Below are 24,795 nucleotides of genomic sequence, written 5' to 3' on the forward strand. Positions count from 1 at the left end.
CAAGGTTCAAAGGTCTTATTTGTCATATACAGGGTTGTACAGTGATGTATGGTGTTGCGGTGAAATGACGTTCTGGTAGCTCCATAGACTGTGATATTAGATAATAAAAGAAGAGATAAGAAGAATAAGAAGGGAGGGGCAGGGATGACTAAGGGGATTATAAAGAAAAATAAAAAGGAAGGATTTAAAGACACACTAAATGTATAAATAAGCATTAAAATATAGATAAATAAATAACTAATGTATAGTATAGTTAGCAGCAGGTGAGCAGGTGAATGTGCAAGAAACAGCAGAATGTGCAACAGTGAATATAATATATTTGTATAAATATTCTATGTTTTGCAGGTCAACTTTTAAATTAGTACATAAGATTATTTTTGGAGTAAAAAGTACAACCTCTGAAGTACAAAGTAGGGCCTACTTTATCAATGTCATTTGGAAAAAATGTACAGTGCATACATTTAGGAATGATACTGTCATAAATATACTTTTTTTTTCCACCTTTCTGTTTCTGAGTGTATTGATCTTACCTGGTTTTAGGGTTTTGGTGTTAAACTGTATATTTGCTTGTGTATCATGGATATATATGTGCTAAAGTTTGGGCGGCAGGATTTGGCCTGATTACCGCAGGGTTATGAGGTCAAGTTCGTCCGCTGGCCGTTGGCGCCCTCTAGTGGATATATAGAGAACAGCCGTTACTGTGAACTTACCGTAAAATCCACTGTTTTCGGTTATCTACGTCGTTGTTTGCTAAAACTGTAAAATGTAAGATGTTGTGTAAATACGCAATAACTACTATTTTTATTAGAAAAGTAGCGGTAAACTACAGTTTAGCCTACGAGTTAAACGACGGTTAACGTTACTGTTCCTTTAAAACCACCGAGATGGGTTCATTATTTGGCAGGAAGTTAGCCGCGGCTAACAGGAAACCGAATAATGTGGGCACATTGAGGTGCAGGAATTGGCAAAGAGCAACGAGTCCTAAGATTGCTCTTTACACTCGTTACACCCCCTTGAAAAAGGTAATATAAGCAAAGTGTGACTTAAAAGCGTGTAAACGTTTACTTCACTGTGGTGCCGCATGTCGTCCGTGTCCGTTGTGTGTTGTGTTTCCATCGCAGGTTGTATCGGCGCTTTGTATCAGAGCAGACATGGCTCAGTGTGCTCACATTAACGTTACTTCCCATAACATCACAGTGAAACAGAAAGATCAGTGTAACAGCCCGTTAGAGGACAGTAAGGGTCTTATTCGGTGAAATATCCTGAGCAGACTTTGTATTGTGTATCATCCTTGCTGTTGTAGATCAGGTAACTTGTATTTGCATCCTGTTTGCAGCTCTAATACGCTTACAGAAGCTTTGGAAACGCATGAAGGATTTATTCATTTGGTGTTGTTGTCTACATACACACACCTGGCTGTAACCTCACTTGTGATTAGCTCACCTTTTCCAGTGAAGTGAAAGTGAACGTGAAGAGAGGGTTACCACTGTGGACCCTTCAGACAGGAGAAAACTAACCAATTACTATTTTGGTCAATCTATGGATTGATATCATCATTTGTTCATTTGATTTGTCGTGTATAAATGCCCATCACAGCAAAAAGTGATGTATTACTGGATCAGACTGGTGACTAAACAAGTTAATGTAATTTATTGCAGCAGAAAATAGGAAAGGAAGTTATGCTGTAAGCAACAAATGTTTTCAACAAGTAAATATATTTCAAAGATTACCTCCAGATCTGCTTTAAGACACATAAAAGTTCAGTTATCTTGTTAAAAATTCTTTAAATTACAGGCATCAATTTTTCCACACGTGTGTAAATTGAAAATTGGACTGTGATTGACTTCCAAACTATTTATAATGTCACTGAATCATGCAGATTCATGTGAAGACAGGCTTCTAGTGTAAAACTCTGCACATACATCGTTCTGCACTGTGAAGTAACAATAAGTAATGTGTTAACCTTTATATTAAGCAACTAACGGACTAATCACTGACTGCTGTTACACTGCAGCATCATCTTCATCCTCTTCATCTTCCCTGTTACAGGAGGAACAAGCAGTCTGCCACCTGTGTATGAAGACGAGCAGCGATGGTGAGTGACTGTGAATAGTAAAGTTGGTTTACATACTGGCAGGAAGATGCCAAAGGCTGCTGTGTTTATCAAGCTGCTCTGTTCAAAATGTCAAATGAAAATACAGGAAAAAATTTACTAGTTTCAGTTTTTTTAAAAGAAGCAAACTGTGTTTCTGGAGACTGGAGAATTATCTGTATTTTCTTAGTACTTTATTTGGTCCTGTGTTATGGAAGTTTATCTCAGTTAGGACAGACAGGCGTCTTCCTCATTTGATTATTGTCTCGTCTTCCTCCTCTCTCTGTTCCAGTCTTCAGCGGTAGATCTCAAAACCAAGGAGGAGAAAGATGCAGAGTTGGACAGACGAATCGAAGCTCTGAGGAAGAAGAATGAAGCTCTGGTCAAGCGCTACCAGGTACGGAGATGTTAGTCTTTCTACAAGATATACTAGTTTAAGCACTAAATGATCACTTCCATCTACTGGCCTGGCTAATTATTATCACAGATTTTTTTATGACTGTCTTTTTTGGGTCTAACTGTAATCTACAAGCCAAGATGAGCAGTAGAGACATATCCATCCATTTCTGTAGCCTGCAAAAGGCTAGCCATTACTTTTTACTGCTATTACTGTATCATCTACCTGATATTACATACAGTTCAGTGGTAGATGATGTTTGTGGTTTGAATGCAGCAAAGCAGCACATCCACCATCTTTCAAATAATGATGTTGACCTCATTTATTGTGTCCCAATCCAATGTAACATATTAATTTTATACAATATACATACGGCTATGAGTAGCTCCTACATTTCCTTTGTGCATTGCGTCAACAGCACACTCAAAAATCACACGGACTGTTATGAGAATTCTTAATTTTTTGAACACACAACATACTCCAACCCTGCTTAGAATTAATATGGAGTCTAGACACAGTCTCATCTCACTGACGGCCTTCTGCCACCCATGCCAACAGGAAATAGAGGAAGACAAGAAGAAGGCGGAGCAGGAGGGCATCGCCGTAACAACGCCTCGGAAGCCCCGAGCCCACGAGCCGGAGACGGACAGGAGGAAGACGGAGAAAGAAAACTTCACTGTTACAGTCGACCTCTCTAAACCGACAGGGGTAAGACCTGATCCTAAAGACATTCGTCCTCTCACATAGTTGGAAACGTAGACATAGTGAATATCAATTACAAGAGTCTAGAGACGGATCTCTCCATCATGTGGGGTTGCACAAAGGAAAAGAAGTGTGGAAAAGATAACTTCTTTATCTGTTGTAGGACGATCCTGCAGACGGAGGACACAGCTTATAAACTCTGACAGATTCTCATTACTGTGATCAGTTTACCAAACACACGCCTGTTAGTCTACCCATCATGCATCAGTCCGTCCTCTGCCCATTTGGTGTGTTGTAGAAGCTGACAGTTGCATTTGGGAAAACTGAAATATATTTTAATTGATATACATAAAATACAGAAAACTTGATACAGTTAAGGAAAGGAGTATAAATACACATTACATACTAAATGTTTTTAATTCTATTTTAAGGATGAGATGTTTCGCACTGATCTGTTGACTCTTTGGTGACAAACTTGGTTAAAAATCTTTCCAAACCATCTAGATAAACTCAAAACCTACAAATGCAGGATCTGAAAACAAAAACTGCTTTTCTTGGTTCCTGAAAGATCAACATTTGGGAGATGAGATACTCCACCTGTTTTCACTAATGATGACATTTTGATGACAAACATTAAACAGTTGCAAAGAATATACACACCAAGACAGAATGATATTAAGTCTAAGATATTATAATCTTTTATAGATAAAATAAACAGATGGGAAAGTCTGTTCTTGGCAAATGTAGTGAATTAAATATTCAAAAATCAGGATACTTCTTTATGACACAAAAATTCTTGTAAACTTGTCATAAAACAGTCCTGTTGAATAATTTGCCCATAATGGCCCAATAAAACCAGCAATATTAAAAGCTAAACTACCAGTCCCATACTGTATCTAGAGATACATGAGCTAAAATTTCATGAAAAACTATCAAGCTGCAGACATAAAAGTAAAATATTGTGTCGATCTTGTGTCAGACTGAGGTCTGACTGGCACCCAGGCAAATATAATACCAAACAGAGAACTACAACATAACACAGGCTAAAAATATGAAGTTACTATATGGCAGTTTGTGAGACGAGGGTTTGCATCTGGTTTCTGTGTTGGTTAGCCATCCGTGCAGCTCTGCTTCTGCTGTGTAAATTCGATTAGGCAAACTTTTCTGGTAACTGTCTTAAAACAGAGCAGAGATGATTGTACCTGTTATAGCAACATAATGTTGTAACACAGTACACTAATGCTCTGGAAAACGAGCTCTGTAATGTGTTTATCCTACTCTGTATGTTCAGTTTGCTACATCTGTTATCTTGTAGATGGTGTATCATATGATGACTTTCTCAACAAATGGATCATGTTGTTAACTGAAAAAAGGAGTTTCAGCTGGATATGATTGAGGTTGGCTTCATATAAAGCTTCTTTGAACGTTCTGTGAAATTATATCAAAGTTAAAAATCCATACAAATCAGCAGCAGCATGCTTGCAATTCATATAACTGTAATATTAAATGCTAAGCTATTATGCTACAGTAATATAGTTGTAGCTACAGGTCACGTAGAACAAAACCATGAGTTATCTGTCCTCAGCTTTTTACTGCTATTCAGTCCAATGATAATGGTACCAATTGAAATTTGTGGCATGTTTTTGATCGGCCTCCTGCGGGCTGCAGCAGGACAGCTGACGTTGGTGTTAATCAGGTCCGAGAGGGGATGGCGGTGTAACAGTGCAGTCAGCTCCTGCCGGGGTCCAGATTGCCTGAAAAATGACCGGTGATGATTGCAGACCCCCCCCACGCTCCCCAGTGTTCAACCTGCAAAGGTTACAAGGCAAAAACGAGCCTGTAAGGCAGCAGGGTGGCGTCTGCTCCGCATGTGTACCTGTCTGATTGGATATTCATTCAGGGTCAAAAGGTCAAATTTGGTTCATTAATCTGTTAAACCTTTTCTAAAGCTTGACAACAGACTGCTGATCCCTGCGCTGAAAGAGCCGCTTGAAAAACGAGAACCGATGAACAATCGCTGCCTCTCCCTCTCGCCCTCCAACACCCGCTCTCTGAATTCATCACGTTGTAGTTTTGCATAATCCATAGGGCTGATTAGTCCTTTGTATTTTTATATGGCAGTGATTCTTCAGATTGAAGAGACCGAATCTGTTTAGGGGTTATTCAGGGCACGAAGCGATTATATCCCCCATTCTGAACTCAGCAGCCTTTAACACTTTATTACCAGCCAAATATAATTTCTAGAACAGGATGTGATGATCAAATCAGTGATTCACAATCTGTTTTATCTGCTTTATGAGACCCATAACAAGCATCAATGCAGAGAAGTGATCTAACAAACTAAAATGTACATTTGGGCTTTGGTTTATTATTAGTGTGAATAGGTTGTGCAGTATTTCACAAGAAAATAATACAGCACATATTTCTTTTTCATTGGTGCAGTTTTGTTTATGTACCCTAATCATCTTCTGACCATGCAAGGATTTTTTCTTTTAAAGGTCCTGAAGTTTCTGACCCTCATGTTGAGACTTTGCTTCACATGCTGACTGAAATAAGTCAGTAAGTACGACTTAAAATCACCCTCTGTACTGTAATAACTGTGTGTGTGCAGGAGAAGAGAGTCGTGAACGATTGGAAACCCGGAACGCCTCGTGGCCGGAAGACGTCGGAGGAGAGCGAGGGCCACAGAGGGCCGGGCGAGGGCCACAGGGGACCGGGCGAGGGCCACAGGGGACCGGGCGAGGGTCACAGAGGGCCTGGCGAGGGCCACAGAGGGCCTGGCGAGGGCCATAGAGGACCGGGCGAGGGTCATAGAGGACCGGGCGAGGGTCACAGAGGGCCAAGCGACGGCCACAGCCCCCCCAGAAGGACAGGATCTGGACGAGTGGGTCGGGGAGGGCAGAGAGGAGGAGGAGGTGGTGAAAGAGGAGGTCGGCAGGATAGGAGAGACCGAGAACCCAGGACACCCAGAGATGGAGAACCTGGAGAGCCAGGAGGACAGGGACGTAGAGGAGGAAGGAGAGGAAGAGGAGGAGGAGGAGAAGGAGGAGGAGGAGGGACACCAGGTGGCATGGACAGAAAATCCAAGGTGAATGTGGATAAACTAGTAAATTTAATCACAATGAAACATTGACATTATGACTTCCTGTATTTGTGAAATGATTAATTGTGATCTGTCACTAATGATGCTGCCGTGTGTTGTTTTTTTGGGGGCAGGAATGGGAGGAGAAAAGGCGACAGAACATCGAAAAGATGAATGAAGAGATGGAGAGAATAGCAGAGTATGAGAGAGGACAGCGGGTATGAGAGTCACTGTTGTTCGTCTCTACAACCTTTTTAAGAATGAAATTACAAATTCTTAGTGTTATAAATTGTGTTTTAGTAAGAAACCAGCTCGTCTTTACTCAGGCTTCAATATTTTAACCTTGACAAGCTGTGGTCTATATGAAATAGAGGAAACTGGTTAAATGTGACAGAGTATTTATCTTGTGCAGTGATTACGTTTAGAATTTCTCTCCATAGCCGGATGGAGACAAGCCCATCCGTAACTTCCTGGACGACCCGAGACGTTCAGGTCCAGCACCAGACATAGACCGCAAGGAGGGCAGCAGGAGACATGTACGAAACTGGGGAGGGCTGGACTTCGACAACGTGAAGACAGGAACTGAACTGGAGAAAGAGTGGACTGTGAGTAATGTCATCCATTTGTATATTTACATTTTTATACTTCCTACTATAGTATCATTCATTTCACTCAAACACACAAAATTCACTGGTTTAGAGTCGGAGGCCTGGTCCTAAAGGCTCCGTGGACATGACCATGTCTATGACCGGCCGGGAGAGAGCAGAGTACCTGCGCTGGAAGAAGGAGCGCGAGCAGATCGACGAAGAGAGACTAGCACGCCATCGTAACGCCACCGGACAGTGGAGACGAGAGTGGGACGCACAGAAGACGGAGAACATGTAAGATGATGTTTTGTTTTGTTTTTTTTAAGGAAAAAATGAACCTTTATTTAACAAACTTTCTCTAGTGGCATCTAGTGTTGAGGTTGCAGATTGCAACCAACTAACTACACCTCCCTCTCCAAGTGTGTAAGTGGCCCACCTCAGTGTAGCAATGAGCCAGTGTTTGGTTTGTCCATTCTGGGCTACTGTAGAAACATGATGGAGGCTTTGACCACTCTCCTGTGAGCTGTGCAGTTGTGTCCGAACCATCAAGCTCAACTGAATCGTAGGATAAATGCGTTTCATTCAGACAAATGAAATCTGGCTCAAGGGAATGAAGTAGTACTTTTCTGAGTTTACAGTTTGTTGTCCATTAATATTCCAGTCAACTAACAGAAAGTGTTCAGTACTTCCAGACCGGGTATGATCTCCTCATACCGGCCTGTCCGCTGATCCGGCTCCCGTGGGGGGTGAGCTTGACCAGTCGACCATTGCCAGCCAAGTAAAAATCCTTCCCGGCTGGAGCTTCTCTAAGGAGAGTCCTGAAATTAAAATCCAGCAGCCGTTCCACATGCGATTTCTCAGATGACACATAAACTCTCTGGAGGCGGTCGCTGTGCGTAAGATTTGCTTTTCTCCGGAGTACAGACACTTTCTCCTGGACTGAATGTAGTTCCACCTTAAACTCTCCTGGTTTGTGTCCTCTCGCCTGGATACGTTCTGCAGCAACAGGGTTGGACGCCGGGTCGTAGATGAGGCCTTCATGCAACAAATCTGTCACTTAAGCCATCAAATTCTCATTATTGTCTTGTGGTAACCCAATTATTACCAGCAAGACATCTTCATCAAATCGTTTCCTCTGGATAGCTTTTTCAGTAATTTTCTACTCTAATCATTTCCACTCTAGAGCTCAGAATGCCGACCTCTAGCTGACTGTTTTTCTAGCTCTTTCTTCAGAATATCTTGACTTTCTGAGATCAGCTTCTCCAGCAATCCACTCAGACTGTCAACTTTACTGTTGATTTGCTTTTCCATTGTGTTTTGCATATGGTCTATTTTTGCATTAAGCAACTTTAACAGTTCATTCATTAATGCAGCGTTGTCTGGTGTTATCAGTCACAATCTTGCTCAAATCAGGGCACCTCCAGACCAGTGCAGGGTGCACGGATTAATGCTTGAAATAAGTTATTTCAATTAAACACCCAAAACAAAATTGCCATAATTTGGTTAAAGCAGGAAAGTCAGTAAATCAGTGTGCACATCTATAAATGAATGTGGGTGATTCTTACAGTATCTGCTGTCCACAGCTGCTTTGTACTGTATGAAAAACTTCTCCTTCAGTTCAAGTGAGGCGTCAGAGCGCAGCGTCGTTACAAACAGCTGTTCACTGTTTACCTTCATAAAATCACCTGAAAACGACACCAGGCTGCTACAGAATAACCACACACACCTCTACACACATCAGACTGGTCGGTTATAACTCGATGTTCTGCCTTTTTATGAAGGAGACGTCAGGTTAGCGGGGCTCATCAGCCTCTTTTCCAACTTTCTTTTTAGCAAAAGTAGCATCTCATGTTTTATCCTTGAGACACATCATGATGCGAACGCTGTTGTGTAACAATTACTAAACTATGTGACCATTTACAAGGTGAGATACGTTAGAATTATTGCTGAAAATAGCGAGAAAAAAAATTGCTTAAATAGCAGCGGTCTGATGTAAACGGCTTCAACAAATTAATGTCTTTATTTATTTATTTATTCATTTACTTATTTATTTCATTATTATAGCAACTAACTGGTGGAAAAAACCTGCTCCATCTGTCTTTGGCTGCAGATTTGTGATGATGTGTGTTCATGTCGTGGCGCTCTGAATCATCCAGACATTTCCTGAAGAAAAGCTTTCCGCTTGTTGAGCTTTAAGTCTTTATCACGTTTAACTGTGATCGGCACAACTGTTTCAGAGCTATGAGACCAGTGATGTGACTGGCTGAGAGACTATTTATTAATCACCACACCTGCTGATCTATATTCACTCAGCCCTTTTGCACGTTGTTGTCTGTACAGTCTATAGGTGAGAACTACAAGTTTGACAATGAAAAAAATCTGGGTTTGTTAGAAAGTAGTGAAGTTAGCAAACCTTCCGGCTACATTAGCTGCTACTAGCATCACACACTTGAATCTGCAAAGTTGAATGAATCGAGTCTAGTTGCTTTGTGGGTAGTGTAGGCACCAGGAAGAAGAATTTGTGAAAACTGTCCATCATCATTCCAACAATATTATAAGAGTGCAAAGCTAAATTGGTGGAGAACTCTTTTAACAAAACCAGAAAGCACTCTAAGTAATAAAAAGAGAGCAAATTGAGAATCAGATGTGGATATTTTAAAAATGTGTTTGCTATACTTTAGCTAGCTCGTTGTTAGTAAGTGAGCCAATTTTCCTCTATCGGTCGGTTTTTGAGTTTAATCTGCGGTGTCTCTGGTTTGCTGTCAGTATTATATATAAAACTAAACCTAAACACAGTATGTCGAGTCTCCTGCTTCGTCCTCATCCTCGTCAAACAAAGACTGGAGACAGAGAAGAGGTGAGGTCAATGGAAAATGTGTGAGTGCCTGTCAGTTGGGATGAAGATGATGACCGAGTGTCGTGACGAGAAAGACACACACATATACAGTGTGAGTGTGTGTGTGTGTGTCTAACCCTGCGGCTTTTTTCACAGGTTCAAGGAGGACCCATATGCAGCGGCAGAGGGCATCACATCAGAGCAGGGCAGCAGGAGAGGCAAGTCCCCCCCCCCACACACACACACACACACACACACACACACACACCTCTGTTGCTGTGGTTACACAACAGCTGGTAGGACTAGGACAGCAGCAGACTCTCGGTCACCTCCATCCCATGTCTCCGCTCTTCTGACAGCGATGTCTCTCCCGACACCGTCGTCACTCACACACACACACACACACACACACACTGTAAACACACATCACAGGACACAACACCGTCACTCTCCTCCAGCTGATTAAGGCTGTTATGTAAATGAGGGTTGATTAAGCTCGTTATGTAAGTGCTCAATGTATTTCCCTGGAGTTCAAATCAACCTCTTAAGCTGCGGTCGTGCTGATCTTAGAGGAGCTGTCAGAGGGGCCCCAGTTTTCATTTATAGCTGCTAACTCACTCTCTTTCAGGGAAATAAAGGTAAAAACAACAACAACAACAAGAAAAACCCAGATCAGTCCCGACCATTATAAACCAGCTGTAAAATATTTCAAAAAGATGCACAACTTCCAGTATGAAGGCTTTGTAATTAACCATTTCCCACTTCTAATTGTTGTATAATTTCCTGATTAATCAGTTATAGTATAAGATGTCAAACATAAAAGCTGCCCATCACATCAAAGTTATGTCTTTAAATTCATCTGACATGAAGCCAAAAATCCACAAAATAATTAACTTTGTCTTAGTAGCTATATTAAAGATGTTTACATGGTTATGATGGCTTTATATGTCAAACATTGCTCTTGTGGACAAGGTGTTTTTATGTGTGTGTGTGTGTGTTTGATGGCCGTACTGTACTGTAATGTGTTTCTCTGTGTGTGTGTGTGTGTGTGTGTGTGTGTATGTGTGTGTCCTCTCTGCAGCCCGGGGGCGTAACTTTCGTACAGAGCCTCGGGGCAGGGCCTCAGGTTAGACAACAGCATGGGACTGAGATTAAATCATGTGTGCTTTGTTCCATTTGTGTGTCTGTCCGAAGCACGACGGCTGCACCCAAAACCAAACTCACCCGCCTGTCAAACCATTTCATCAACTTAGTCCACCGTTCAAATACCATTTTTAATAGTAGTTTGCACTTCAGTCCTCACAATCTTAAACTTCCTAAAGGTTTTAAAAGTATGAAAACATCTTTATATTTTAATTAGTGCACAACATATGCAAATTAATAGAGGATATATCATGAAAAAGCAATCTACTGAACACAGCTGTACCTTTTTATGTTTCTTAACAATACTTTAATAATAATTCCTGATTTATTTTTACTTATTCTACCTTATATTATTCCCATTTTCTGTCCTTAGGTTCCCTAATAGGTCTGGCTAATTATCTTAAAAGCTCTTACAAAGTCTTAAATGTAGCTTTCGGACACTTGCAAATACTCTGGAATTGGGCCTCGCTCTGCCCATTAAGCTACACAGACTCCACGTTAAATTTCAGCCATTTGTCTCAAATTTGTGTAAAATCAGTCAGCTTGTTTCCCGACCGTACAGACTGTCAAAGTGAAGGTTTAACCTTAACCACAGTCCGGTCGCTGTCAGGGTTTTGCTTTGGAGTTGGGTGAGCATCTGTAAGGATTTGCTAATCTTCCCTTGAGGCTGGCAACGCTTCAAAAGCTTCTGACTGCACACACGCTGACCTCAGGATGTCAAACAGTGTTTGTAAATAGTTCTCGGTGTTTGCGTCACCTTCTCTCACCACCTCTTGGGTGATGTTTGCCCTTTGGATGGCCAGTCAAACTACTATGTGCAGCGTACCAGCTCCTCCTGTGTCTGTGCTGCACTGTGAGAAGGTTCAAACAAAAAACCTGAGAATTATTTTTAACCGCTGTTCACTCCTGGTTTCTTCCATTTCCCCCCTTCTGCCTGACTGTAACTGGAGTGTATATTACAGATTATGGCATTACACCTGCCCCACATTAAAGCCTGCACTCGCTTTGGCTGTGTGTGTGTGTGTGTCCATATTGTGTGTGTGTGTGTTTCGTTTCTCTCCACCATTTCTAATTCGTTGAATGACTTGAGTGTCCTCTTCACAGCCCTGGGCTGCTCTGTTCAATCTCCTCATCTTCATCCTCTCAGTTTTTTTTTTCTTTTCTCCTCACTGATCCCTTCATTTCTTTTGTATCTTTCTCTTTCTGACCTTTTTTTTTTTTTTATCACATCCTCCTCTCCTCTTCCTCTCTCCCCCTCTTCAAGCTCTTATCCTCCTCCCTCTCCACATCCTCTCCCTCGTTGGAGCTTTCTGTCTCTGACCTTTCTGTCTCCTTACTTTCTGCTCTTCTCCTCCTCCTCTTCTCATCTTTCCTTAACTTTGACTGCTTTCTTGTTGGAGTCTGCTTCTCTTCCTTCTTTTCTTTTCTTCATTCCTCCATCGTCTGCATCGTCACTCTAACTACTTTTTATTTACTTCACTTTCTGCTCTCAACTGTCACAATCTTTCTATACTTGCATCTTTTCTTCTCCGTGTTCCAACATTTTTCTAATTATTCATGTTTTCCTCCATGATTAAATCAGAGGATACATCAAGTGGTCTTTCTTTTTGTAACAGACTGATTACGACTGAAAAAAGAGAAAATTACTCTTATTACTTTGAGAGGGTTTGTTACAATATTTCATAGATATAATGCACAAACATTTAAGGTGGTATTCAAAGTGAAAGTTTCCAAAAGCTCATAGGATTTAACCCCTAACCTGAAGTTTTCAAAAATGTTTTTGCCAATTGGGTGTCCTTGTTTTTTTGTTTTTTTTAGCAGTTTTGTTGTTTTCTGCTCTTTTGCCATCCCTAATTATAATATTTATGTAAAAACAAAATAATTCACCGCATCTGAAATGTATGTTTTGGCTCTTTTCGGCTCTCTGCATTTTAATCATCCTCTTTCACATACAACGAAGAAACATGAGGAACCAAAATCTGCAGAAGCTCCTCACCCTCCTACTTAGAGCCATCCATCACCCACAAGCTAACAAGTTAGATGTTTGACATCGTCTCAGAGTTCAGATGGACTCTGCAGCAGTTTGACGCTGCAGTTGACCAGGACGACTCTGATGTTACATAAGACATTGAGTCTCAGACTGCAGCAGCAGAAAGAAGAGAAACATACGGAGGGATGAGCAAAATATGTTCCTTAAATTTCTTAAATATATTTATTAGAGACTAAAGAGAGAGACTTAATTTGTTAGACTCCACTCTTGTTTATTATTTAATGAAGAATATGGTTAGTATGATGTTAATTTAGTGTGCAAAAAGTATTTTTATATATTTTTTTCTTATAATTTTAACTCTAGATCTTAAGTCTAGTCTCATGTAGATGCCTCAATACTGTAAGTTTATCCAAGTTGAGGTAGACATTCATAAAGTCATGCCAAAATAAAAAAAAACTCTTCATTTCAGGCACATTATAGTTCATGAGGAAAGGTCTTGGTTTGATAAGTCTCTCCCTTTTTTAAAAATTGTGATTATGTCTTGTATTTTTCATACATTCATATATTGACACACAGTATGTGCCTCATCTGGTTCATGCATTTTGGTTCCTGCCTTTTTAAAAACTTGACTTGCATGTATGCATCACTTGTTGCACGGTACCTTGGTCATTTGAGCAGCAACTGTGACCACGATAAACACGCGTCCATCACTTCTTTTCACTTCTCTCAGCCCCTCTCCGCTCTTATTTACCCCTGCCACCTTTAGTATTTCTGAAATGTTGTTTTGCGATACTTCATTTACACTCTCTATCAATATCTCCTCCAGACGACAGTAAGCGACCTCCTAAAGCGCCGACATTCGGCGACTTCCTGTCCCAGGGCAGGACACAGGGGCCCCGAGGGGAATGGAGCCGAGGAAGAGGAAGAGGACAGAAACAGAGCTACAGGTAAATCTGAAATCTTCATACCACAGCGTCACTTTCTGTCCTCTACCAGACGTTACAAAGACCATCAGTTCATGCTAAACCAAGTCTGCTGGAGAACTTATAGGATGATGAAACTAACCTTATAGGAGACAATACTGTTGTCATGAAGCAACTAATTATTTTCAAGATTGGTTTAAAGGTTTAGCTTTTATTTTTGATTATTCTTCAGTCTATAAAATGTTAGAAAATACAACAAACGTTCATCACAAAGTTCCAGAGTCTAAGATGTCATCTTTAAATCAGTTGCTTTGTCTGAATGGTGGAGATTTATTTGATGATTTTTACTATTTTCATTTGATACATTTAGTGAAACTATTAAATTCTTAATATTATTATTATTAGCAGAGTCTGTTAAATCACTACATGGAACTTGTTCTTTCTGCTTTTCTTATTAATAATAGTTTCAGTTTGTTGGTCTGTTTTTGTGACTCTACGCTGCACCACAGCATCTGTTGTCTGTTGTTTTTCACCCACAGAGGCTCTGAAACACTTCACTTCACAAATCTTGCTCTTAGCATTTTTGTATTGTTGTTGTTTTCTTCCTTGGTTTATAATATTGTTCACTGCTTCTTACGTCGTGTGTGTGTGTTGAACTTGTGACGTATCTGACAGCATGCATGACAACCGCTGGGAAGGAGAGAAAGAAGAAGAGGAGGAGAAGGAAAAGGGGGACAAGACGAAGAGAGAGGAGAAGACTAAGAAGAAGGAGAAAGAAGAAGAAAAATCCAAACCTCCCACCACACAGAAGGTAGAGAGGAGCTTCTCTTGGATTAATATTGCAAGCAAAGTACCTCAACATTAATATACATTACATACATGTTCACATTTGATAAATGTTTCCTTTTACAGTCTCGGTCTTGCTGAAAATTGATGATGAAAAATTCTGAAAAAAGATTTCACAGCCATCATCTCAATATAGGTCAATATAGGTCCAAACTCTTGTCTAGTGCTTTTACAAAAATCTCTTTCCGTCTTCTCTCAGGTGGAGGAGAAAGAAGGAGACGGAGAGGAAGACGACGAAGAATGGGAGGACGCCAGTGATGGAGAAGAAGTCGACGAAGGAGTGGAGGAAGGGAGCAACGCTTCCGAGGGAGAAAACGACTCCAGGGGCGACGAGAAGAAAGACACCGGGAAAGAGAAACAAGCCACGAGCAAAGACAACTCCCCTACATCTCCCAAGCCTCGTTCTCGAACAACATCGGCGGGAAGCCCCAAAGAGCAGCGGACCCCCAGGCCGAAGGTCCACATCCCCTCCCCGTCGGCGGTGCAGGAGTCACCCGAGGGAGGAAAACCCCTCAGCCCCTTCTCCCCGCTGGACGGACACCAGCCCGTCACAGACTGGGGGGAAGAGATGGAGATGCTGTCGCCCCGGAGCAGCATGGGAGGAGAGAGCCCACTGAAACCCCCCAGCACTGAGGCCAGCCCCTCCCAAAAGAAGGAGCAGCAGCAGCAGAAGGAGGAGGAGGAGGAGACGAAGAGTGAAGCTGCCACCTCTGATGAACCTGCTGAGCCACAGAAAGAGGAGGAAACAGGTAGGAGCAGATACCTTCAGTATCTTTAGTGCTGTGAGGTGATGCTGCTGTATATTGTTCCTCTCACTTTCATCTCACAGCCATATTAAGACAAACTAATATCCCTGATGACATTTAAATTAAAGTATTAAATTAATTAGAAAATAAATTAGACTTGTCAGTTGAAGCCTTTCTCAGAGAGAGTTTTATTAAGAGATGACCGGGGTCAACATGACGCTGCACAGACACCTCTGAAGAACAATTAATCACGAAATATTTTGGTCTTCAAGTGTAATAAGTTCTCTTTTTTACCAAACCTTCTACAGTGTAAATAAAACTTGTAACTTGGCAGTGTGTAACTCATTTTTTAAAACGTTATCAGGCTCAGCTGTGTCATTAAATTATAGGTTTTGTCCAAACGTTGTTATTACATGTTGAAGTCTGATCATCGGCTCTGTTTTCTCTCCACTTATTAAACTGGTTCTAATCTCTGATCTCTGGCTTCACATCCCTGAACCGTCAAATAAACGGTCGGTATCAGACTGTCGGCTGAGCCAGAACTGCTGTCGCATGTTGGCTCATGTTTTCTGCTCGTACAACTCACTGAATTTCATTTGAATTCAGACTGAGCTCTAAGATAAGAAGAGGAAACGTTGAAAAGTGTTTCATGTTTCAATGATTCAGCATGACCGACAAAACAACACAACTAACACACGCTGGCTCTTATTTCTCTCCGTAGTTTGTTTTGGACGGCGGTATGCACCCAATCATGGGTTATCTTCTGTTCATAATGGGTAGAATGACACTGAAACTAAAACCAGTCGACTGATATCAACATCTGTCTCTCTCTCAGTCAGTCTGCTCTCCTCTTGATCTCACAACCTCTGGATAGAAAGTTGATTGGAGAAGAGAAATGTTGTTTATGTAGCTCTCCTCTTCTGTCAGTTTGATTCATGTGTTCTCCGCTGCTTTCCTTGTCTCATCTTTCCCTTCCTCTTATTCTCTCCATCCTTGGCGCCTCATCCACTCCCCTCTACTTTATCCTTTCCTCCCCCCTTATCCGCACCTCCTCTCCTCCCTTTCTGCATCCCTTCTCTCCCCCCGCCCCCTCTCTCTCTTTGTAGCCATAGAGGTTTCCTCGTCTCCAGAAAAGACTAAACCCCAGCAGACTGTGATCGTGACAGAAGCAGAAGAGTCGGTCCCCACAGACTCCCCGGCTGCACCGCCATCTGACCCTGCACCTCCATCTGACCCTGCACCTCCATCTGACCCTGCACCTCCATCTGACCCTGCCCCGCCATCTGACCCCGCCCCGCCATCTGACCCCGCCCCACCATCTGACCCTGCACCTCCATCTGACCCCGCCCCTTCATCCGACCCCGCCCCGCAATCTGACCCAGCCCCGCCATCTGACCCCACCCCACAATCTGACCCCGCCCCGCCATCTGACCCCGCCCCGCCATCTGACCCCGCCCCGCCATCTGACCCCGCCCCGCCTGAGGTCTCTGACTCTGCTCCCTCTGAGGTCAGTGAGGCTGCTGTGACGGTGGACCAGGATGCACCTGCTGCCCCTTCACAAGGTAAAAAACAAACACAAAACAAAAAACCCACTACACAGGTAGAGGCACGCGTCACTGCTTGCCTGGCAGACAGCTTGTGTTCCTTCAGGTGAAGGGATGCTCGCTCCAAGATGCGTCCATCATCACTGACCATACTGTACTCAGACTGCAAGGAACCTCAGTGTGATCCTGCAAGACAAACATTACAGTAATATCTTTTAGCTCCTGAACAAACCAGGAGGATTTAAACATTTTCTCACCAGGGAGGGAGGCGGCACAGGTGCACCTCCCTCCTGGACAGAGCCAGAATACTGCTGCAGCTTCTGTCTTCAGCCTCCTCCTCTTCCTCTTCCTCTGGACGATTGGCCGCCCTGTTAGTCCCCTCAGTCAAAGGCTCCACTCTGTCCCGGCACCGAACACGCTCTTAGTTGTTCGTTTGAGAGGAATGCACTTTGTTTTTCATGACATTTAGCTCTTGTTCTTAATGGAAGTCGAATGCCTTTCTTGAAAGCCACTTTGGAAAAAAGTAAAATTAATCCAGAGTAATGTAATTATCACACTTTGTTTAGTTTCAGTAACAGATTGATGACTTTGAAGACTTATCAGACGCCAAAACAACACTCAGTGGTTTATGATACCGCAAGACGGGACTCTGGAAAGTTATCACTGCTGCAATTATTTTATCTTTTGTCATGACAATAACAAAGTAAACAGTTACAAATTAATCTAGCAGGAATGTGCACTTGAACATATTTGATAGGCCGAAGCTTTGCCTTTTTTATTTTCAAGCAGGGTTTAAGCTGAACACTAACTTAGAGGAAAAAAATGAACTAAAATAGTTAAATAAAATACATCTTGACTGATACAAACTATTGGAAAAATCACTTGAATAGCTCGGACACCATCATGTGCTTTTTCTCTCTCTCTCCCTGCCAGCAGACAAAGCGGACACCCCTCTCTCTCCCGCCATCCTGGAAGCCGAGCAGAGCTCCTCTGAGCCAGCAGGAGAGAAAGATAACGACCCAGCGTCCTCTGAGACCGACGCCGCCGCCTCTACAGCAGAGACAGCCGAGTCCTCAGAGCAGCCTTCCTCAGGTGCGGTCCGTATCACTGACTTTGAGACGGTGTCTTACTGTAAGAAATCCCCCGCGCACCTCTAATGTCCTCTCACGCTTCACTCGTTCTCTCGTCAATGTGCCGGTGTGATATTCCCCCCCGTCTTCATGCTTCTTGTTGTGGCTCTCTCGCTTTTTTCTTTTCTTTTTTTTTTTTTTTTGTTGTTGCTTTTTTTTGTTCCTTCCACTGCTAAATAAATAATGACGTGAGCTGTTTGGTGGCATGACAAACCCCAAAGATATATTTATACACTCACAAGCCTGGTTTTTTTTTTTTTTTTGGATCATCTAACACGAGCTTGTCACAGCACCACTGCCTCCTCCAAAACCAATCAGGACCCCACTTCCTGTTTGAAACTCCTCCTGTGATGGACTGAAAGTACTAACTCCTCCTGTAATGTTGCATTTACTCCTCGTGTGGTGTCTACTCCTCCTTCTCCTCCTCCTCCTCCTCCTCCTTCTTTTTTTATGTTTCTGTGTCTTCCATTTTGGTTTCATCCTTCTGTGGCTGTAATGATGAAAACGCTCACAGCGCTGCATGTCCTGCTTTACCGAACCTCTCGTTCTCTCTCCTTCTGGATGTTAATGAAAGTCTGTCTATGAAAAGACTGATGTGAGGAGAGAGAACGGGAGGAATCACTGTACAATGTGACCCCCTTTTTGCTTTGTGTGTAGCCTGTTTTCTGTACGTTCATGACATGTTGGGAACCAGATGTTGTTCAGCCAACATGGACGACAACATGAATCTGAGCAGAGCCAAACGAGAGACACTTTCTCTACACATCAAATATTAATCTGTTTATTTTTTTGATTTCTGACCAGAAAACAAAACCTCACAGGTTGAAACGTGAAAAAAATATGAATCAGAACTTTTTCTTTGGTTTCTCTGCACGGCTTCACTGACCATGTTGGCTTATAGTGTGTTTGTGTCTGGTGCTTCTTCTTCTTCTTCTCCCCTGTATGTCTCAACTATTTCCCCTGATGAAATACTTTTGTGAAGTTGTTTTTCATCCCATAAAAAGTCTTTGTTGTTGTTGTTGAGGGTGGTGCAGTCGTAGATTCAGCCCGAAAACAAGCGTTTCCTTGAAGTTCTACCGCATGATATCAGCACTCGGTGGATCGAAAGCACATCACGGTACCAAAAATCAATCATTAGTTTCCATTCTCACTCACTCTGGTTAGAGTTGGTGTTCTTATAGAGCCCACGGTGGTTTAAAATGAGCGACGTGAACACACCACAGACTAGAGGAGGATCAGCTGCTCTCCTTACAACCACTTAGCTTGTGGTGGTTTCACTTTAGCTAATGGCTAAGTTTAAAAAAAAAAAACAAATAATTTTAGGTCAACTTGCTCGTAGGCTTCATTGAAAACCCAGTTAGCTGCTTAGAATCACAGAGTACAAACATCAGACAACGGAGCTTTGGTTGTGAAACCACATGAGAACTGAACTAGTCTTTCTTTACAACTTTAAAACCCCCGCAGTGATCCGTCGTGGTTGTCTCGAACATTAAAATTAATAAACTGTAGACCAGTAGACTAATTTGACCCTAATTTGTGAAGGATTGAATGTTCCAGCATATTCTAGGTTGCTGTTAAAGGGTGAAAGGGTGCAGCTGGTTTGTGGTTGTTTGAACAGGTAGAGCTGAAACAATCAGTTGATTTAATCGATAAGTCAACTGGCAGAAAATTCATTTGTAGCTAATTCGATAATCAGTTAATTGTTCGAGTCAATTCTAAGCCAAAAATAAGCCAAACATTCTCTGGTTCAGCTTGTCCAGTTTAAATATTTGATCCTTTTCTCGTTCACATGATAGTAAACTGAGTGTCTTTGGGTTTTTGACAGTTGGAAACTTTCTGACATTTTATAGACCAAACAATTAATGGATAAAATAATCGAAGTTAGTTGCAAGCCTGTGAAAGTGTCCTTCACCACAACAAACTGGCAGTACATGTTTGTCAGTCTGTTGTTTACTTACATGCTTCAAGAGACGTGAAACATGTTGAAATTCTTTTTAAATTCTTAGTTTTTGTTGTTCAGCAGAACAAGGAAGAAGCAGATGAATAAGTTTTAATTGTAAGGAAACGCTGCTATTGTCTCCTTCTGTTCTTCAGTGTAAAAAGCTCTGATTGCATTTACACTTGTCCTGATGACTCATTTGAGATAAGCAGCGCAAGTAAGATGAGCTCATGTGGGCATTGTGTGTGTGTGTGTGTGTGTGTGTGTGTGTGTGTGTGTGTGTGTGTGTCGGTGTAAGTGTGTAACAGTGTAGTTGAGTGTGTTGGTGTCAGGGTGGAGATCAGGAAACCAGGGAAATTAGAGGCACAATTAAGTTTTTTAAAAGGCTTTTCAGAGGAAATGAGCTGCGGCCTGCTGGACAGATGATGGTGCAGATAGAACGGAGCCCGTTTGAAGTGCTGAAGTCTTGATTGAATTAAATCTTGTGATGTTTCTGAGGCTCCACAGTCGATAATCTGACTGCGGATGGAGATGAATGACGTGAATCGTATGAAAGTACCCGGAAAAACACTACTTTCAAAAACACTAGAACTGCTCCAGTGATCTTGTGTGAGCATAGTGAGAAATGTCAGTGTGACGTTCAGCAAAGAAAAAGTATTTATCCTCCTTTAACTTCATCCAGAGTGATGTTTACAGGTGAACTTTCACTACTTATTCAGCTATTCAGCATGAGATGAAAATGACATTTTTCACTTTAAGTAATTTTCCATATACATGTATCATATTTAGGGCTGTAACAGATCATTAATCAATCTAGTATTAATTATTTATTGATCTTTTTATTATCTAAAATGTCAAAAATTGCAGAAAAATATCCGTCACAAGTTACTGGAGCCTAAAAATGATCCAACAGTCCAAAGATTTTCTGATTTAATAACAATTGAAACTGAGACAAGCAGCAAAACTTCACATTTGAGACACTGGAGGCAAATATTTTGCATTTTTTGGCTTAAAAATAAAAATTACTGTCAGTTAAAGTAAATACATTTTATGACAGGATAATGTCATAATCAAAACACTAGTTGTGTTCAGGATCAGGAAAGCGTCGGTGCACATCCGGTACGTGAAACAGTTTTTGCAGCTGTGTGATTTCAGTATTGATTATCAGGCACTTCGCATGTGATCATTTCTCCCATTTAGCGGTGCAGAGTAGCTGAATGGGCAGAGTAATGACGGCGGTAATGCTGCTAGACTCCCAGAACCCCCCCCCCCCGGGCCTGCTCGCTCTAAAAATGTGCGCACTTATGGTACCGTGATGTGCTTTGGATAAAAGCATCAAACACAATGAGACAGGAACACACACACACACACACACACACACACACACATATGTATAAGTTCTTGGCCACCATGTGTGACCCCCCCCCCCTCCCCTGCACCACCACTTCCTGTGTTTGTATCAACAGGCTGAAGCTGCCGGGAACAAAGGGAGGATGGAAGGATAAAAGGAGGAAGAGGCGGACGAAGATCATCACACTACTCATCACTGGAGTGACCATCACACATCTTTTAAAAAGGAAAAAAAAAATAAGAGAAAAAAGACTTAAACCATCATGAGGAAGAGGGGACTGTGCTTTGCCACCATGGAACCGACCTCGTAGGTTCACAGCTCACTCGTCTGTCTGCCGCAGAGCTGTTCAAGTCTTTTTCTTTTTTTTTTCGGATCAATGGGTCTGATCACCTCTGGCAGCCATCTTTTGTCTCACTCTATTTAATGAGATATCAAAATCTCAGTTACTGGTTTTCAGCGCTGAAAAAGGTTAAAAAAAAAAAAGTTTTGCTCTCAGAGCGGAGTCTCTAGGAATGAACTGAGCTTTGTCCAGAGGATCACATGTATAAAATCATAGAAGATAGTTTAAAACACGCTGAGAAAAAAAAAAAATCACTTTTCAGAACATCAGACTTTAAGTTTATGAATCGAGCCGTCGGCGAGCTATGAGGAGAGTTTTAGGTTGCGGCGCTTGCTCGTTAAAGGCTGATCCAGTCTCCTGCGAAGGCCTCTGATAACGCCCCCTGAAATAAAAACCAAGCTGTCGAGCCCGGCACGACCGCAGAGACACCAGGAACCAGTAAGATCCAACACTGAGCCCAAACTGGCCTGAAGTCAGTTTTTAAAACTCTTTCAGCTGACCGTTTTAGATGTCTGCATCTTTTTAGCCATTCTCACTTCACTTTAAGTCCCCTATTTAATATTTATAAGCAGTATATAAAAGTCAATAAATGGTTTATAACACACTATAATGCAGTTGTAAGCAGATATAAGTGTTAATATAAGTAAATGACAATATAATAACACACAGTTGTAATTATATAAAACATGTCGTAATAGGAGAAGTTATAATCGGTGACAAATACTTTACATTAATAAACATGTGAAAGTATCTTTTATATCTGCTTATAACTACATTTATAGTCTCATAAATAATTTATTAAATGTTCGTATCCTGCTTATAAATGATGAAGAGGACTTTAAAGTGTCCGCTCGGCTGTCAGACGCGGTTTAATCTCAGTGTTGGTTAGAAAACGATCACTTATTCAACGATTGATCTGATTCATTTTGTGTCTCATTAATGCTAGCTTGTTAGCTAGCTAACCTTAGCATGTGGTGAGCTAGCCGCCATCTCTCCGTATGTGAACACTTGTGCTCTAGCTAGTTAAAAGCTGCTACCAGGAATGTTAAGTTAGCATTCATTGCGTTACCAGTTTTGCCTGCTGGCTAATTAGCTATTAGCTACAAACTACGGCGAGACTTTTAGTACAAACTACAATTAGAGATAAATTTACAACATCAGCCTGTTAATTTTATCGAAGGACAATTCTGGATGAATCTACACCCACAAAAACTATCTTATTATCAACTCCATCTTTTATTATTTGCACACAGTCTTTCTGAAACTGGTCACCATGACGAATTTATCTGTCTAACTTTGAAAGCTTGTGTTTTTTGAGTGAGTGTGGTGGCCATCTTGTTATTATCACATCACAGTGATCTGGGCTCCATTAGTCTCCATAATGAACAGATGGGTTCCCACCCTGCAGCCTGCCCTGCTCTTTGCTTTCATTTTGTGGCTTTTAATTACTTTTTAAAATCGTACACGGAAATCATTTTTAAAATATAATCCATATCCAACCACATTGACTCTATTTTTTTTTAAATAAATCATGAGAGGGAATACTTTTGAAGACATCTTTTGATCACAAAATGACAAATTCATAACCTGACTGTTTACATGAGCCTCACTGCAGGTAATTCATGATGCTTTAAGTGTAATTTATTTTATGGTTTAAATCAGAGCCAGCTGTGCAGGCTGCTGCTTATATGTGTGTGTGTGTGTGTGTGTGTGTGTGTGTGTGTGCGTGTGTGTGTGTGCGTGTGTGTGCGTGTGTGTGTGTGCGTGTGTGTGCGTGTGTGTGTATGTGTGTGTGTGTGTGTGTGTGTGTGTGTGTTGCAGAATATCTGACTTCAGTGATCCGGTCACAGACGTTTTGATCGCTGTTTTCACCCGGATTAACTCACAGGATCAGGAAGAAACACCATAAAACCTCTGAATCATCATCATCTCAAATCGATCAAAAAACCAATTATGTACTTAGAGCAGTCGGTCCGTTTGCTGTTTTTTTCTTTATATATGTTTTCCAGTGGCGCAGACTGAGCTGTGATCTGATGGGTTGTGAATCATCGCAGGTCAATTCTACAGAAGAGTAAAATCTCTCCCCCTTATATAGATGACACTCTGCCTCTTAAATGAAGAGTTTGTTTTTAAAAAAAAAAAAAAAAAAAATCAAGAGTTTCGTTCCAAAATGGATTAATCATGAAAACCTACTCAGAAATAATATTAGCGTTAACCGGTTTCACATTCAATTTCTATTCATATTTTAAACCGTTTGCATAAAAATTGTGGTGTGAAGTGTACTAACATGAATTACTACAATGAATTTTTTGGGGGCTGCATTTAGTTCATTTTGGAATGAAACCTTTCACTCATACCTCAGCAGACCAAGGGCTTTAGTTTGGTTTGTTTTTGAGTTTGTGCTTTTGTTTTTTTTTTTTTTTTGTTTGTTTTTTTTCTTCTTCTTCTGCGAAACGGCTCGGCCTTTTTGAATCACGTTTTGCCACCGCGGCGTCTCGCCTGTGGCGTTTGAAGATACTGGGATAAATGGGGATGCTTTAATGTTTTCTGTGTTCTGTATCAGAGGAATACAAGTCATGCATTTGAAGTGACAGGAACTGCAATCTGTATAGTTTTTAAATGGAAATAAACATTCCACAGTTGGGTGTTTGTGCAAAATGTAGCCTGTGAGCTATAAAAAAATATTGTTTTTATGTTTTTTTTTTTTGTTTGCATATGGATGCTTCTGAGCTGCGATGACTTGATTGTATTTCAGGCAGTCGATCCTTCGATGTACAACCATTTCTACAACGTCTTCCTGTTTGATAAATCGCTCAAAGGAACTAACAAAGGGGTTTTTTTGCCTTTTATTTTGAAGTGGCGTGCAGCTGTTTTCATGAAATTATCAGGACTTGCATTAATCCAAAATTGTCGCTTTTTAATGTTGTCAAAGCCATTCATGGAAATAAATGTCCCCCCCACCCCCCTCCTCCCCACCCTCCCACCTCCCCTTCATCATCATCAGCTCCACACATCAGACAGACAGCTCAGATGTTTGTACAGCTTTTCCAAAATGTGTACCCACATTAAAATGTCAAGCACGGTGTTGCTTTATCAGATTTTGTTTTATTCTCATTGAGCCAATAAATGTATTTCTCTGATGCTCTA

At 41.4% G+C, this 24,795-nt stretch overlaps 1 protein-coding gene across 4 annotated transcripts; it reads left to right on the forward strand.

The window, feature by feature from the left end:
• Window positions 1-707: 707 nt before the first annotated feature.
• ccdc9 (coiled-coil domain containing 9) lies at window positions 708-24,795 on the forward strand. Of its 4 annotated transcripts, none has more exons than XM_067595444.1 (16): window positions 708-1,022; window positions 2,050-2,095; window positions 2,385-2,489; window positions 3,048-3,197; window positions 5,803-6,279; window positions 6,408-6,491; window positions 6,714-6,878; window positions 6,973-7,154; window positions 9,853-9,914; window positions 10,778-10,822; window positions 13,656-13,776; window positions 14,428-14,563; window positions 14,798-15,347; window positions 16,451-16,906; window positions 17,822-17,985; window positions 21,424-24,795. In XM_067595444.1, the coding sequence occupies exons 2-16, from the start codon at window positions 2,093-2,095 to the stop codon at window positions 21,460-21,462; spliced, it is 2,739 nt and encodes a 912-aa protein (XP_067451545.1). In that variant the 5' UTR covers window positions 708-1,022; window positions 2,050-2,092; the 3' UTR covers window positions 21,463-24,795. The 4 variants fall into 4 exon arrangements, with proteins under 4 accessions (XP_067451545.1, XP_067451546.1, XP_067451549.1 ...); XM_067595445.1 differs by having other exon boundaries at window positions 17,825-17,985; XM_067595446.1 differs by having other exon boundaries at window positions 709-1,022; window positions 17,822-17,980.

This window comes from Thunnus thynnus, chromosome 7 (assembly GCF_963924715.1).
Source record: "Thunnus thynnus chromosome 7, fThuThy2.1, whole genome shotgun sequence".
In the NCBI taxonomy this organism is placed as follows: domain Eukaryota; kingdom Metazoa; phylum Chordata; class Actinopteri; order Scombriformes; family Scombridae; genus Thunnus; species Thunnus thynnus.

What these genes read in the sequence shown, in the direction of transcription:
- ccdc9 (XM_067595444.1), top strand. An exon ending in ACCTCTCTAAACCGACAGGG is followed by an intron (nt 3,198 to 5,802) that starts GTAAGACCTGAT and finishes GTGTGTGTGCAG; the next exon opens with GAGAAGAGAGTCGTGAACGA. An exon ending in GCATGGACAGAAAATCCAAG is followed by an intron (nt 6,280 to 6,407) that starts GTGAATGTGGAT and finishes TTTTGGGGGCAG; the next exon opens with GAATGGGAGGAGAAAAGGCG.